The sequence below is a fragment of the Ananas comosus genome, linkage group 20 (genome assembly GCF_001540865.1).
Source record: "Ananas comosus cultivar F153 linkage group 20, ASM154086v1, whole genome shotgun sequence".
In the NCBI taxonomy this organism is placed as follows: Eukaryota; Viridiplantae; Streptophyta; class Magnoliopsida; order Poales; family Bromeliaceae; genus Ananas; species Ananas comosus.
In genome coordinates, this window is record NC_033640.1 from 10298705 (window position 1) to 10315362 (window position 16658).

The 16658-nt window shown below is 35.8% G+C and overlaps 2 protein-coding genes across 2 annotated transcripts; both read right to left on the bottom strand.

The window, feature by feature from the left end:
* On the bottom strand, positions 6042-7951 carry LOC109725526. The gene is made up of 3 exons (XM_020254739.1): positions 7709-7951; positions 7176-7562; positions 6042-7081 (listed from the first exon to the last, which is right to left on the bottom strand). The coding sequence occupies exons 2-3, from the start codon at positions 7505-7507 to the stop codon at positions 6235-6237; spliced, it is 1179 nt and encodes a 392-aa protein (XP_020110328.1). The 5' UTR covers positions 7508-7562; positions 7709-7951; the 3' UTR covers positions 6042-6234.
* Positions 8111-12359, bottom strand: LOC109725525 (probable inactive ATP-dependent zinc metalloprotease FTSHI 3, chloroplastic). Its single transcript, XM_020254738.1, has 5 exons — positions 11117-12359; positions 10113-10436; positions 9428-9728; positions 8749-8964; positions 8111-8628 (listed from the first exon to the last, which is right to left on the bottom strand). The coding sequence occupies exons 1-4, from the start codon at positions 12074-12076 to the stop codon at positions 8765-8767; spliced, it is 1785 nt and encodes a 594-aa protein (XP_020110327.1). The 5' UTR covers positions 12077-12359; the 3' UTR covers positions 8111-8628; positions 8749-8764.

Below are 16658 nucleotides of genomic sequence, written 5' to 3' on the forward strand. Positions count from 1 at the left end.
GTGAAGGGTTTTAGGGTTTTTATAGGAGCCGAGGGATTTGAGCGCGCGGGTTCGTGAGCCTTGCACAGTACAAGCTATTCCCTGCACCCGGTTCATCCGTACGACGTGAATCGGCAATCTCTTAGCCGTCGATCCATCACTTATTTTTCAATCTATCACGGATGGACGGCCTACAGGCGCAAGATGAACGGACGCACGATGAACCGGGTTCACATAATAACATCTTACCAAGACCCTTACATGGGCTTTCGACATGGGCTTTCATAACATAAGCCTAGTTATTTAGGTTCAAATACACCAATAGGCCCACAAGGAAATCACATTTTTGAAATAAGCCCTTAATGGGCGTGGACCAAAATGTGCATCCAAATAATTAATACATCTGGTCCAGTAGTAACATTTCCAATTTGGGCCGTAAATGGGCCTAATAAGAATGGGCTACATATAAGCTGGGCCTTGACTCTCTTTTTTCGACTCGGGGCGACCACTATTCATTATTCAGTTCAAACCGAATTACCGAACCAAACGGCTCACTTTAGTTGACTCGATTTGGCTTTATTCGTAACTCGACTTATAGTTTAGTTTCTCGAGCTCGCGAATTGGGAATGAATTGGAGATTAGGTGATGATCAAACAATCAGAGTGTTTGATCACCACCATCGTCGAAAGAACGAAGAATTTCTTTTTTATCAAAATGTGAAATTCAATCGTCTAAGAAATATGTTTCTCGAAATGGTTTTGGTGCAAAACTCCAGCTGCAGCCGAAACTCCGAGTTATATTCTATGCCAAAGTCATTATCTTTCCTCAACAATTACGTGATTTGTGCCGACACCGTCGATGGTGATTAATGACTTAAGGTCTAAGAATTGGAAGCAACCATTCATTGATGTGCATGGTACTTCAAAAGAAGAAAAAAGTGGCCATTAATTTAATTGCTAAAGATGCTCATTCAATGTATTAATCATCAACGCTCTTAATCGTTCGTTCGATCGAGAGCGAAAAAAGAGCTTCTATTTAGAATTCGCCCATAGAATGCTGTTACGTACTTTCGAGACAAGATGTGAAAGACATCTTATGATTGTAAGGACAACACGATTTGAACGAAGGTCCAATTTGGCTTAGCACAGAAGTGTTGTTTAAGTTACCAGCAATTAATGACTAAGAGTTGTCTTCTTCTTCTTCTTTTTAATGAGTCTCTTCAAAAAATACTTATACCTATTAGAAAAGTAGAAGGTTTAAATTGGATCATTTGCTTTTGAGATTGCTCAGTTTAACCTTCCGCCTACAATAAAAGATTAAAAGCTTTTGGCTAGCCAAATATCTGATTTCTAAAAGTGAGTTAGGCTTCTATGCTTTTGAAATATGAAGGCCTTCGTACTTATAAATTATTTTTAATGATATGATATTTGATTCGACAATCGGTTACATTAGATATGATCTATTATGTTGGAATTATCTAGAAATCAAATTTCATAATTTTTTTTTTACTTTGTTTTCGTAAACGAGTAGTCTCAAAATAAACAGCTAAAAATAATGATCCTGTAAAAAACTGTGACAAAAGACTTAAATTTTAAATTGAAGATATTGATCTTGCTCTAATGGTAAGTAAATTTTTTTATTAAAATTTCACATAATTTGGATTGTTCTAAACTATTGAACTCACAAACGTGTTACATCGGCCATTAAAATAATCATTTTTTGAGTCCCTTAGATCACTTGGTAAATAATATTGTAAAATTATAAAATTTAATTTTTAAATAGTTCTGATAGCATAAGTGATGCTAACAAAACTAATCATCGAATAAGATATCATATCATAAAATATAAAGCACGCATAGATGCCTCCCTGCTTTCGAGAGTACAAGAGACGTACTCTCTGAAAGTTTTAAAAATTGACCCAATTAATGGACACAAAAATTTAGCCTACTTTTTTGTGTGCAAAGTTTACCATATGAAACCTCTATTAGAGGACAATGTTGCCTAACAATTACTTTCTAAATCTCCTTTTCTCAAAATATCCTATTATTACAACGCATAGAAGCTTTCCACTTCTACCTTTAGAAGAATCTAAAAGCCCACAATAGAAGGGGTGTCTCACCAAACACTTTATGTGACACTACATGATTAAGATTCCACATTTATAGTTTTATAAGCAATGTGATTACACCAAGAAAACAATAATCTACTCGCTAAACAAAGCGAAAAAAGGTGAAAGGGCGATATCGTGCCGCGATTTCGTCTACCAAGTGGGCATAACAAACCATGGTCGAAATTGTAGGAGAGTGTTTGTGTGTGATAAAGTAATGGATCTTTTGTTTTACAGATCATTAAGTAATGGATTGAGAGCGGTACTTAAAGATCACTAAAGGAGAACAGCTTGCATTGTGCACTAAAAAGATTAGAAAGGGTAGATCTCAAAGAACAGCTGCAATTATGAGCCTAAGATTAGACAAGAAGTGCTCAAAAGCATTTATTCAAAGGTAACCTACACCAACCCCAAAGCCGACCTTAAAAGCATTGTTTTTAAAGGAGAACATAAACCTAAAAGTGTTTCTTTGACCACTCACTCCCTACTTTTAACTATTTAAATTACCATGGTGTGCATGTGGCATTAGAAACAACCATTTTAGCCACATGAGACACTTAAAAATGTGTTATTTAGGTGATTATTAACAATAAACCCAAAAGTGTTTCTTTGACCACTCACCACTTTTAACTATTTAAATTACCATGCTGTGCATGTGTCATTGGACAATACCATCTTAGCATCATGAGACACTTGTATGTGTGATTAATAGGTGATTATTATCACACTCTCTAGTTGTTTCTGGAGTCCCACACCTACTAGTATAAATTTCTTGTACATATATAGTAAACAAGGATTGTAGAAAACATTGATTGATAATGTGAATCCAAGCATGATAATGTGAGCTATATATATATATATGTCCTAAGTGATTTGATTTAGATGTTCCTTAAAGTTCATATATAGAAAAGAGAGGCACATAATTGCTTACTGTGACTCTTAATTTGTCCACAATTAAACTCATTGGGTAATTAACTTGGGGGGTGCATAACATTTCAAAACTACAATAATGAGAAAGCAAACACCATTTTACCCTGAATAAGAATCTTACAAGAACTTGACCACCTTGCTAGAGCCCTAGAAAGCACAGGAAAGAGCTGGAACAATATATATAAATATATGAAGCTAATTAAGCATAATAAAAGAATAGCCATAGGGGGCTCAAGCTCAAAAAGCAAGGGCCATAAAACCATCCAATATTTGTATTTTACTAATGCTGGTTTTACTATATGGCACCTCTAGCTACCATCCTTTAGCCCCACATAAAAAAGGATCAAATCCCGACCGTCGGATTGTGTCTTGATGGTAGAAGAATATAGAAAGATTCCTAACAAATCCTTTGTGGTGCATTGCTTTGTGGTGTTCTCTCTATAAATTCACTAGTTGTGTTCTCTCTTCCTTTCATCAAGAGTGCAACTTCTAAGTACACTCTCTCTCAACAACAACAACAACAACAACACAAGGTACATAGATATATATCCATGGGAGGGAGCCAATCCTCCTTTTGCTTCTTGTTTAGCTTCTCCAAGAACTCGCGCAGCGTTGACAAAGACAGTGATTGGGAGCCTCGGTACGTGAGGAAGATAAGGCCAAGCGACGAGGATATAGGGATGACGTGGGTCGGAGAGCACGATATCGACTCGAAGGCCTCAGACCTCATTGCTAGGTTCCACGAAAGGCTCTACGAGAAGCTTTGATTATTCCATGAAGTGTAGATTATTAGTATAAGCAGTGTTCATCACTTGTTATATGATTTCATGCAGTATTGGTTTTCATTTTCTCCGTTTGTGCGATTTTCGTTTGTTTCACTATGAGAATAATAATGTACGAGATGTTTTTTCTAATAAAGCCTTGTTTTTTAATACTCTTAGAACTGTTCAAAGTTCTTCAAAGTTCAAACTTCAATATATAGTGAAATAATCACCATCACACGGAGGGGAAAAAAAAGAAAAAAGAAGAATATATCGATATTTCGAATCATCCATCGCATATGTTTAGTTGGTGTCATGGTGATGTTTCTTCGGTTTCTTTTTGTTTTCGCTTTTGCAAGTAAGGGTTAAGATAAAATTGCCAAGTTCTACAACTTAATCACAGGAGACTCTCTCTTCAATACTTTTCTGGATCTCCTCAGTATATATATTGATTATAGGTTTGTTATTTTATGAACAAAAGTATGGTCTTTTTCTTTTTTTCTTTAGATTAAGGTGATCTAAAAATCTTACTTCCTTCATGATGTATAAGTACCTAAACAATGCATAAGAACTTCAACATGAAAGGACAAAAGGAACAGCATATTTGGACCTCTAATTATTATGTTACATGCCATTAATTTTTGGAAATCAACCCTTCTGTTGGTATTGACTTTTAAATAGAATTAATCCAAAAATATATATATGATTAGCTATATCATTATGTAATGTATATCTACCGCTGCGGCACCGATTTCTTAGAAAGATACAACAAGTGCTTCTGAGCCTGGGTACTCTCTCTAAGCAGCAAGAGAGTTTACATTTTATGCATACTTTCATATCTTTTCTCGTCCTTTGTTTTGGTTAATTGCTTATGTGCTTATGTAAATCTCCTTTAAGGAGTGTCCTCTTTTTTGGCATTTTGCGCATTTTGACCTGCTTTTTTGTAGATCATTTCTAATCAACTTCTTTTGCAATTATAGCAACAATTTAGCATGAAAATAAGGATTTTGAGCATTAATTATTATTTCATTTCATCTTCTTGTAGATGAACACTTCTTAGCTTCTTAATAAAGATGTATATGAGCTTAACATGGAGTTACCTCGCATGCATATCTGCTGGAAATAAATCTCTCGAATCTTTTAGTAAATTTTTTTTTAAACAATTTTAAATGGAAATAATATAACTGTAGTTTTTAAAAGTCACGTACAAGAATTAAGTGGTAAATACTATAGAGAAGACAAGATCAGATGAGGCATGTGAGTCGAGACATGCTAAGCACTATCATAGAAGCGAGATTAATTATCTCTCCAAGTGCGAGACTCCGACAATCACTCCCAGCAATACAACGACCACCGTCCACCTCGCCGGTACGTTTTTAGGGTGGTGGAGCACGAACCTAGCGAGCTCAGAGATCCAGCAAAGAAGAAGAAGGAATATAAAGTTTAGTGTAAAAGAAGCCTTTTTGCAAGTTTCAGCTAAAAACTCGTGTCACCACAGTGCACCTCTCCTCTCCTCTCCTCTCTTCTATACATAGATAGGAGACAACGGTGGGGTCCAACGGCTCTTCGGCTCTTTCTCAAATAAGCCGTTGGCCCTTATCGAGGTGCTGGATACGGGATCTTACTGAGATAGGGTAAGATCTAGGTAAAAGACTTTACTGAGGTAAGGTAATGATTAAGCTTCAAATACAAAATCTCAAAAAATAAAATTAAAAAAAGGTTAAGTGAACCAGATAGCCTGGACCGCCCACCCGACCCGGCTCGTGCTCGTGCCGAGCGTGTGTTTAGTTGAAAGTATCACTCTTATATTCTCTGAAGCAACTAATTTGAGAACGAAGGAGTATATAAGATGCAACCATTAACTTTCAGTTTTTAATGTGGAATTAATCCTCTCATGTAGAAACTTAAGCATAGGCACCTAGACAAGCCCATAAAAAGTTGGGCTGCCCAAGAAGCCCATGGGCATAATTGAGGTTTTAAATCACTGAAATTATATTAATACTAACAATATCTACATAAACAGGATTAATAAGTGCAACTAGTTAATGAAACTTCTTAGAACAAATAACAATAAGTAGGTGGACTGGATGCATGATCGCAAATTCACGTTCCACTGATTTTTCTTAATTCCTCTAAATTCTTGATGAAGTTTCAGGGATAATTCAACTAATTATCACCTAATTAATTAAAAAAAAAAGTTCCTTGTTAACAGTTGATCTTTTTCTTTCTTCCCTATTACCTTATTACAGAAATGGGATGTTTAGTTGACCTGGGAGAAGTATAATTATTCCATGAGAAACAGTTTACAAAATGTATTCCCCTAATTCTTTGGTCACACAACCATTACTCTTGTGTTTATAACATATTAAAACTTACATATTGACAAAGTAAAATGCTTATTACAATACATGCCACAAGAAGGATCCTAAAAAGATAAAACAAAAGAAAAAGAATTACTTACTCCCATTTGGTTCTGAACTTAATAAGATGCCTAAAATCAAAAGTCAAAGCCAAGCTCCCATCCACCCTCTTGAGAACATACCTCTCCACCAAGATATAGCAAGCAAACCTCCTCCACATATTATTCTCTCCTCCAAATTCCCTCACAATCCTCTCCACCTCTTCATCTTCATCATCACCAATCCATCCTCCCTTCTTTTGCTCCCATATCATTCTCTCCCGTATAGCCAAGCTCAACCCAACACCCTTCGGTTTCGATTCAAAAGGCGCAAACCATATGAAACCATCGCGGCGGCGCTTGTTATCTTGTCCCACTTCTTTACCATCTACAAAAACGGCTTTGCTCTCGACGAGCGCGTTCACCTCCACCGTTCTCTCTTCGCCGCTGTTGTTCTCGCACGTGTAAATCTCCTTCCAAAATTGCTCGAGAGTCATCTCGTAATATAAGGCGCGCTTCATTTGAACATCCAAACCGCCTGCTTCCTTAACAAACACAAATGGGCAATACCATTTACCGATAGTAACTTTCGGACAATCTCGTGCGTGTATCGGGAAGTTTAAATCGGGTAAACATGAACGAAGGGGTTGCCTAAGCCCCAAGGCCTCACTTAAGTGACAATTCTTCGGTTTCGAAGCATAAGCTTTCCAATACTTGCTTCCTAGTAACCATGGAGGTTGGCCATCGTGAGCTACCGACTTGGCGGTGAATAATCCTTCTTTCTCACACACAATTTCCATTTGTTGGTGTACGTCGCGATGATCAAAAGGTCTTGGTTTCACGTCTCCTTCCCCGCGGCATGAGCAACATGCACCGATGCCCTCTTTAGAGCACACATATACTTTCCTGCAATTCCATGTGAAGAATAGAATTCATTGATCAGCAAACAACTTCATAGATTGGCAATTAGCAGAATCAAATCAAATCAAATCAAACTCACCCCTTATTTCTTCCTTTTGCAATGATAACATGGTATCGGTTAAATGACGCCGACGATGGTTGATTTAAGACTGGCACGAAGAAGACTGTCGCCTTATTAGCCCTTTTAATATTCTTTTCACCTCGTGGGGAGTATTTGATGGTGATGATCCTATCTTGAGGGAATGGAAGATTCTTGAGGGGTTCCTTCACGTTTTTCGCCCAGCAGCAAGAGGATGATAAGATGTTGAACTCGCTCTGGTCGTCGAGAAAAAGGGAGCCCGAGAATGGCTCTTCGGATCGCCGCTCGCCATGAGATCCCCTGAAGGTGGAGAGGGGCCTGGTGGTATACATTTTCTGATTCTTGCAGCTCTTTTCTGAAGGATGCTGGTGTTATGTAGATGTAGCCCTGCAGAGGAAGAAGAATAATGCAGAATGTTCAGAACTGCTGAATTAGAGAGAGACCATAAATTGCTATGAAGTTTGGTTTGACTGTGGAAACTTGGAATGGTGGATAATTGACTTCAATTTTCTACAATAGTTCCAGAGGTTTACCAGTACAATAGTTTAGAATCTAAGAATCTTCTTCCACAGAGGTCCAAATATTGCTACAAGGCTGATAAGATAAAAATATCTGAAAGGTCAATATGTAAGGAGCTTACCTAAACTGTAGCCCATTTTGAAATAGGTAGCTAAATTTTGGAAGTTCTAATTTTGTTAACAAACCTTCTAGAAAAGGTACTTAAACTTCATTTTTCGGCATTTTAGTTTTTTTTTTTAACATAATATTACATCAAGTAACATAATATTCTGTCAGATTACAAAATATGCTGTCGTAAGGTTAGGTAGAAAAATCATAACCTTCAAGGTTTGGGTACCTGCTTCAAAAACACCATAGGTATAGACAGTGAGATTAAAGAATCTGAAATTCAGGACCAATTTCAAAATGCGCCATAGTTCAGGATATCCAACATGAGCTAGAGCTCATGAAAGGTTTATATATTTCAAACTATTTCAAAATGAGCTATAGTTAAAGCCTAGGGTTAAATATATCCAACATTACAAGCCAATCCCAAGGACACATTGTAGCTGCAATTTAGACAGCAGCCAGGGTTTGAGTTACAAATGACAGAAAAATATGACTCAATCAAATTATCATACTCAAGAGTCTCAGACTTCTCTTTCGAGAACTAAAAAGTAGTCAAAACAATTTGCACAGGTTTGCTTCTGATCTTCAAGCTTGTTCTGAACTTCTCCTTGTAGTCAGCTTCTCCAGTTGTCACATTGTCTTCATTTGTTTTTATTAGACACCTCGATGAGAAGGCTTTTGCTCGAATCAACTTAATCTGCTGTTCCAAGGACCGTATTTACTGATACCCGGAGAACCTTCAATTTTAGTGTTTCAGTAAATATTCCTGTGAAATTTGATACTGCATTTCTCAAGGTTGGTCTTTCGTAGTAAATCCGCATCCTACCTGCAAGGAGAAAAATCAATGTACAGTTCTGCAATTCATGGTCTAGAGAACAAGTATTGCTGATTCAAACTTGTAATTTGACTCAAAAGTTAAGGACTAACAAGCATAGGAATGTAATACCTCACCAAGCCTCTTGTCAGCTTAAAGTATGGTAGCCCATAAGACCTTGCAAACCATCTCCTTTTCCGCCATTTCTTCCTGCAAAAGTAGGAAACCATGGAAATAGTTCCGCAAGGCCTTTGCTTTCAGCTTTAGGACCTAATGGTCGGCCATTAACCCCAAACTTCTCCCGTTCGATTGCATCCATAATGTCTTCGCGGGTCACCGTCTTACCACCTGAACAGCAGAAAATTTTAATACAATTTCTTCAAATAACAACTATATTTCTTATTTATATAGAAGGTATCACAATATAATACGAAGTAGTGATTTTTAATATGTATCCCATAAGTTATCATAGCAGTTGTACAAACATATTTGTCCAACAGCGGAATTTTCATAATGCAGGTCCAAAACTAGATTTCTTGAGAATATACACCAATACCGACGAATACAGCCATCTCAAAACTTCTATTAGTACAAAACCACATCCTCTTCACGAATTGGATAACCTGCAAACTTAAGATGACAGTATTTTTGCAAGAAACTCTACTTTTGAGGGGCATAAATGAGATTTTAGATTTTTGACAGGGGAATATCCTCTGGGGTATAGCTGTAGAAGCACTAGGAAGTAGGAAGTGAAATAGTAAAATAACTAATTCTGAACAAGCAAATTATTCTAACATGACATGAAACTCACCCCTTCGAGCAGCAAGAAGAGCAGCCTCATTGACAATGTTGGCAAGATCGGCCCCTACAAATCCTGGGGTGAGAGAAGCAATTAAATTGCAAATTATCTCAGGCTCCTCCTCCAAAGGAACTCTTCTTAGATGAACACTTAGAATCTTTTTACGCCCTTCTTGATCAGGCTCTCCAACTAAAACCTTTCTTGAAAACCGACCTGGTCGACAGAGAGCAGAATCTAATGCCTCTGGTCTATTGGTCGCCCCGATAACAATCACTTTCGCCTCAGACTCAAACCCATCCATTTCAGTGAGTAACTGGAGGAAAGTATACCAACTCATGCTTAAAATTTATAACATTTTTACGTGTCTACCTGTAAAATTATGTATAAATTCCCGCAAAATTGTAATTTCCACATATACCCTCGAAAGGAATAACTTCTACATATCAACCACTAGACTTACCAAAAAATCACAAACAAACAAAAAAAACCACCTCTTAAAAAAGATCCATTGCCCCCCATGAATTAGATGACTCCCCAACTTCAGAAAAATATTTTGGAAATAACTGCAGTTTTGAGGATACATATGTGTAAGTGTGTAAATTCAGTTTTGATAGGTCGTACATGTAAATAGATGATTTTGCAAGAATATATATGGAAAAGTCCGAATAAGAACAAAATTAAAAGTTTAGAACAGTGCCTGGTTAAGGGTTTGATCTCTCTCATCATTAAAGCTTCTACCACGCTTCCCTCCCACCGCATCAAGCTCATCAATGAAGATAATCGATGGTGCGAATTCTTTCGCCTCTCTAAAAAGCTCTCTCACACGTGCCGCTCCTCTTCCAACAAAGACTTCAACAAATTCACTAGCAGAAATGGAGAAGAAAGGAATCCCAGCTTCTCCTGCCACTGCACGAGCTAGTAAAGTTTTTCCAGTTCCTGGAGGGCCCACAAGAAGCACGCCCCTTGGCAATGTTGCTCCCAGCTTCTTGTAGTTTATCGATCCTTGCAAGCAACTTACAATCTAAAAAAGAACAGCATCATCATTATGAAGAACAAAGAGTATAATTTTAGAAATGAACAAGCTCTTGACATGAAAACGAGAGAGAGGCAGTAGCACGCTCTAGGACTCTGATCAAAGAGATCATATTTTCCTAGTTTTTACATAATAACATCCACTAAAGAAAGATACTACAAAATATAAAAGGTTGCTTAAAATACGTGACTTGCGAATTGCAAACTTCAATTTGTTTTGATGAACAACTTGAATGCTCAAATACATATCAAACACCTTAGCTATGTTTCTCTGATGGGTTTTGGTTATTGAAGTAATTTCAATAACACATTTCTCCATAACCCAATAAACAATAATGATGCAGAACGAAGCATACGACCAGGACAGTATGAATACCCAACAATTTTTGAGGTGTACATTCCATGGCATTTTATTCAGAAATCAGTGGGTATAATCAGCAGATGTGCCAGAAAAGATTGTAATCCCATAGATTTGAATATATCATTAAAAGAAATACTACTTTATCGCTCCTCTCAAATGGCTGCTACACCATTATAGACCTCCTAATTAAGCAGGAACTAAGTTTGTTGCCATCCTGTTTAGAAACTTTTATGATGTAACTTAAAACTTAAAAGTTAGCCACTAAGTAAGTACCATAAATTTAAGCAGTAAGAGAATGTAAAATTCACCTCCACAAGCTCCTCCTTGGCAGCATCAACACCCTCCACATCATCAAAACTGACCATTTGCTTACTAGGACGCCGCTTTCTCGCTGCATTATTCCCTGCATAAAGCTGGCGCTGAAGAAACCATACTAAAGGAACTAAAGAAATCCACAAAGTAAGCAGTGTGGTCACGATGCTCATCAATAATTTCGATCCAGATTGAGGAGCGGACCCATAAGTGATTCCTTTCTCTCTCATCAAACCAAGTAGGAAGTTCTCGTCATGGTCGATCTTTCTCGCGTAGTACCGCCACTTCGGTTTTGAACTTGTCCTCAAAGTGGAAACTTTACCATTTTCACTCTCAACCGTCGACTTTGAACCATCCTCCTCATTAGAATATCCGTTGAAGTATATACGGCGAGAGTCCTCCTCAAAAAGAACTGAAGATACCTGTCCTCTTTGAAGATTCAATACCAAATCCGAATAGGGAACCTCTTTTGAAGGATTCTTCGAAGTGGACTTCAATACCAAGAAAAACAATCCCAAAGCAAAAGGAATCAACGTGGCAGGACTAATCTTTCTCCCAATTCCCCTCAGCGTAGTCTGAGCATCCTCAATAAGCCCACTAATGGACACTCTTCTCCATCTATAATAAAGAATCCGAAGCCGCGGTCTCAACCTAAGCGAAAACCGTCGTTTCCGCGAACTGGGTTTCCCCTGAATCCCCAAATGGGTATGTTTCTCCTTCCCACCCCTATCAATCTCTGCTACAACTACCCTACAACATTGCTTCCTAACACTGTATCGGTTTCTACAACAAAAACCCACCAAAGGTGGAAGCTTTGAACTAGGGCAAGAGAGATGAGACGAAGAAGAGAGGATTCTACTCCTCCCAAAGCTAGGAAAAGCGTTTACTACACCATTTAAGCGAGAGCTACGAGGAATCACTACGCCATTAGCAGAGATCAAAGAGAAAAGAGCCATGTCGATTTACTACACCAAAATCCGCATCAATTTGAATCAAATCAAAAATTGGAGAACAAAGGAGTCGCCTTTTCACCTCAACCCATCGAATCTCGGGCACAAAGGTATCCTTTGAGAGAGAAATCGATATAGTAATGCTTCAAAAAGCTCCCAAAGTTCGATTAGGGTAAAAATTTGTACCTTGCGAGGCGATCCTTTCTCTCCTACGTTAGGAGAGAGAGAGAGAAAGAGAGAGAGAGATTTGGTGTTATCTCGAACGCTTATCCATCGAGAGCGAGAGAGCGAGAGAGAAACAAAGAGAGAGGATGCTGCGGAGAAAATAGAAGGAAAAAAAAAAGAAAAAAGAAAAAAGAAATATGGGCCACAATAGGTTCATTGATATTATTTGGGCCCATATTAGGCCCAAAATAATAATGGGCTTATATTGGGCCCAAACTAGGCCTATAATGGTTTTCTATTAACTGGGCCGGGATTATGTGGACTCGGTTCGGTCCATGCAAACCGGGCTTTTCGAAAAAACGGTTCGGGCCGGTACTTTCCGTTTCACGAAAAGTGTTGCTTGCGCCCAGTGTACATGTGCGCTTCATACACCGCCCGTGATATTTGATGATTAATTGGTGTGTTAGAAATAAAGGTACGAATTAAAATTTATTTATTTTGAAAACCAACTATGCCTAAGAATCAAATAATTAGAAAAATATGTTTATCACTATTTTAAATGTCATAAAATATATTTAATGAGGAGCAATACTAGAATATTTATAAGAAGTAAACTAAACTAAGAAATATTCTGAATCGATAATCCGCACCATTAAATATAAATCAGTTCATATCTATATTTTTTTAAATCAAATTTCATAGTTTGTTGACAATCACTTATTCATTAATTAGGTGGTTTCAAATTTACTTTGTATTAGCCATTAGAAATTATCATTTGAATATCAGATAAATAATTTGAATGGCTCGTCGTAAAAATAACGCACAAGTTAAAAGAGACTATTTATTTCTATATATAAGTAATCTAGCTAGCTTAATTAGCTCTTCCATGAGTTAGAGTTTAATTTTGAAATTTCTATTATAAAGTGTTAATTAACGTGCGTTGTGTAAATTTGCACCACTGTAATCGCTAGGATTTTTTTTTTTTTTTTTAACTCTTTCGAGGCTCGTGTTACCTTATCTCTGTAGCTTAGTTCATTTTTTCAATGAATGAAGTAGGTAGCATGCTATCTATTTTTCAAAAAAAAAAAAAAAACGTGCGTTGTGTAAAGATGAACTCCGCGAACGACTCAAAAGTATTATAACTTTTCTTTTGCCAAAATAGTTTTCTTTTCAATAATAGAGGATAAAACTTATGAAAAGGACTTAGCTTTATCTATTGCGTGACCAAAAAAATAAATAATAATAATAATAAAAGAAAACCACTTAATACGTAACTTTCGGCTACACTTTTTCATGCATGTGATGATTGAGACGTAGGACAAGTTGCTACAATAAAAATAAGATATATTATACAACAAGGTTAAAATGATTTGTCTAAGATAAGGTACGTGGTGCATGAATAATGACCACATATATATAAAGGTACGTGGTGCATGAATAATGACCACACATATATATATATAGCAAGGAAACAATATTAATTGCTATGACAATATAGAGAAATTAATGCTTTTGGTTCGTAAAGGTGTGACACTACAACAAAAATAGTTTATAGCGACACTTTTAAATATAGCTACATGTCAAAAAAGTGCTGCTAGCTAAAATTACCGACACTTTTAAAAAGTGTTGCTATATGTGAGGTCGCTAGGTATATAGTGACAGTTAAAGAGTGTCGTTATAACCTAAAAGAGTGCTACTAACTTACCAACACTTATTTAAGTATTTAGTAACCGCCGAAACGTTATCTCGTTGGCTGCGGTGGTAAAGAAGGACGACAGAAAAGGCCCTTCGTCTAGAATTTCAATGGATTGAGTGAAGAGAGAAGAAAAGATGGTAATTAATTTTTTTTTTTTCTTTTCTGTTTGTAATCGGGACAAATGGACTGGGTGTGGTGAGTTGAGTAGAGTAATCTTTTATTTTTTGTTGGATTGGGCTTTATATTCAGGCATTACTAGATATTTTTTTAAGTTTTAGAATAAATGAGACACTTACTCAAAAGTGTCCCAAACTTGTGTCCCTATAACCTAATTCTGTTGTAGTGTGATTCATTATTGACATATTGACAAACTTAAATGATATTTTTGAGTAAGACCGTACTAGTTGATCAGTATTTTCTACACGTATCGCACGTGATAATATATAAACTATCAATAAAAATAATTTTTAGAAACTCAGAATAGCACTCGCGAATATACAGATCAATAACAATTTATGGCTGCACTACAAACAAAAATACTGAAAAATTAAATTACAAGAAACAAACGCTAGCTAGTAATGAGCTATTTATTTAGCTTCGCCGTAAAGTGTAGCACTACTTAAATAATACTATTAAAAAAAATACTATATAAAATATTTAAATAATTTTGAATTTCATAATTTTTTTTTGTTGTTTTCCAACTTGTTTTTAGATTTTTTTTTTTTTCAAGTGATTGGATTTAATGGCAATCAGTTTAACAACTTAAAAAAGTAAAATACAATAAAATAAAATTAGGGACCTAAAGAACAAATTGTACTAGGTAATTATTGGTACAATTTGTCCCTCTAAATTTAATTATAATAGAAAAAGAATTAATGAAAGGTCACATGGCACGAGCGGCTCCTTTTCTCTGCACATGCAGCTGATCGTTCCAATTATTTTTTTTTAGAAATAGATAGAATGCTATCTGCTTCATTCATTAAGTAAAATAAACTGAACATACAAGTTGGAAGCAGCTTAAGCCTCCGGAAAGCCGACAAAAAGATAAAATTAGAAATTAAGCAAAAAGAAAATCAATGTAGCAAAAGAAAGTGGAACAGAGGAACAGAGAAGGGGTACAGAAGAGACATCAGAGCATCGTGGTCCAATTGCTGATTAGTAGTTTCACCCGTTCCAGAGACCCGGTGATAATGGGCGGCTTTCCTCTGAAAACAGAGTCGTTTCTATCCGTCCAGATGACCCACCACATCGCAGCTTGCCATGGTAATTCTCACATGAATCTTTCTCTTTTTTTTTAAAAAAAATTCTCTTTTTCTTTTCCTTTTTTTGGTTTATTAGTAGTAGTTTAAGTGCACATAAATATTGGCATATTGGCAATGCAACAAATAATACCAAAAAAACCAAAGGGTAAAGTTAATTCAAAGAAGATTTTTGTGTGATTTAGTGACTTGATTTTAATTTATATTCATTCTTATTTTAAGTCTTTACTATTTACTATAATCTTAGATCGTATTTGATCTGAAGCACGTTAAAAATTCCCTAGGGTTTATTTTCATCTACGTTAAAGTTGATATAACTTCGTTAATCAATATAAATTAGTGTTACATGAACTTATCAATATATCAGCAATACATAAAATAATTCAATTAATCTACAAATTCGTATACAAAATATCCTGCATATATATAGGACGATCACACCGTCTCAAGTCTAAATGAACGGTGCGATCGCACTTTGTGGGCAACTACTTTTCGTATGATCAAATTTGATGTGCATGTGTTTGTGGTCATTAAAGCATTTTGCAGCTAGATAGAGACTACATAACCATAGTGCATGTCCCTCTCAAGACTTGTTAATTTGTTTAATTTTTCTCAAAAGTGAAATTCATATTAGTGTTCATGTGAAAATTACTTTTTTTTTTATCGTTGTTTACTTCTATAACTGTTGAATTAAGTTTTTTCAGTTCTATTGTCAGTTTGACAAGATATATATCAAGTGCGCGAAAGCTGATGTTCTTCGCTTTCTATGTTTGTTTCACCAAAAATTGTTGAGTTCCAATACATTAATATTGTGGGGGTGGGGGTCGCAGAAAAAGTTCCAAAGTGATAATTATTTATTAATATTTTTCTAACTCTTTTTTTTAAAAAATAAAATTTACTTCAATCTCAAGGAATCCAAATCAATTATCATATTTTGGAAAGTTTAAGTTACGACGGAATTCATATATAATACGATAGAATCAAATAATAAAAGTAGGCTTTTATGACCGATCCAAATTATTTCAACCTCTCTATTTTTAGTAAAACAAAAACACTCTCACCGAAAATTACATAATATCTGTCATAAATAGATATCTTAAAATTTGCTTAGAAAATATTTATCTCCGACCATTTACAAAGCCAATTATATAAACTAGGGGCAAACCCACGCTTCAAAGCAGAGAAATGAAATACTACAAATAATTATATTATTTTATTTTATACTTTAGAAATCTGTAACCAATAACTAATTTTGTGTAATTATATATGTAGACAAAAACTATATTTCATATATATTTATATAAGGGGCAATTGCTTATATATCTCTGAAAAGTTTCCAATCAACTTTCTGATTTATCCCTCTTTTAACGTTCCTAGTTATTTCAAATATACTGCTCGAGTTAATTTTTATTAGTAAACTGTCAGCAACAGCTGTTATTTCTGTGAAATTATTATTTTGCCCGTTCAC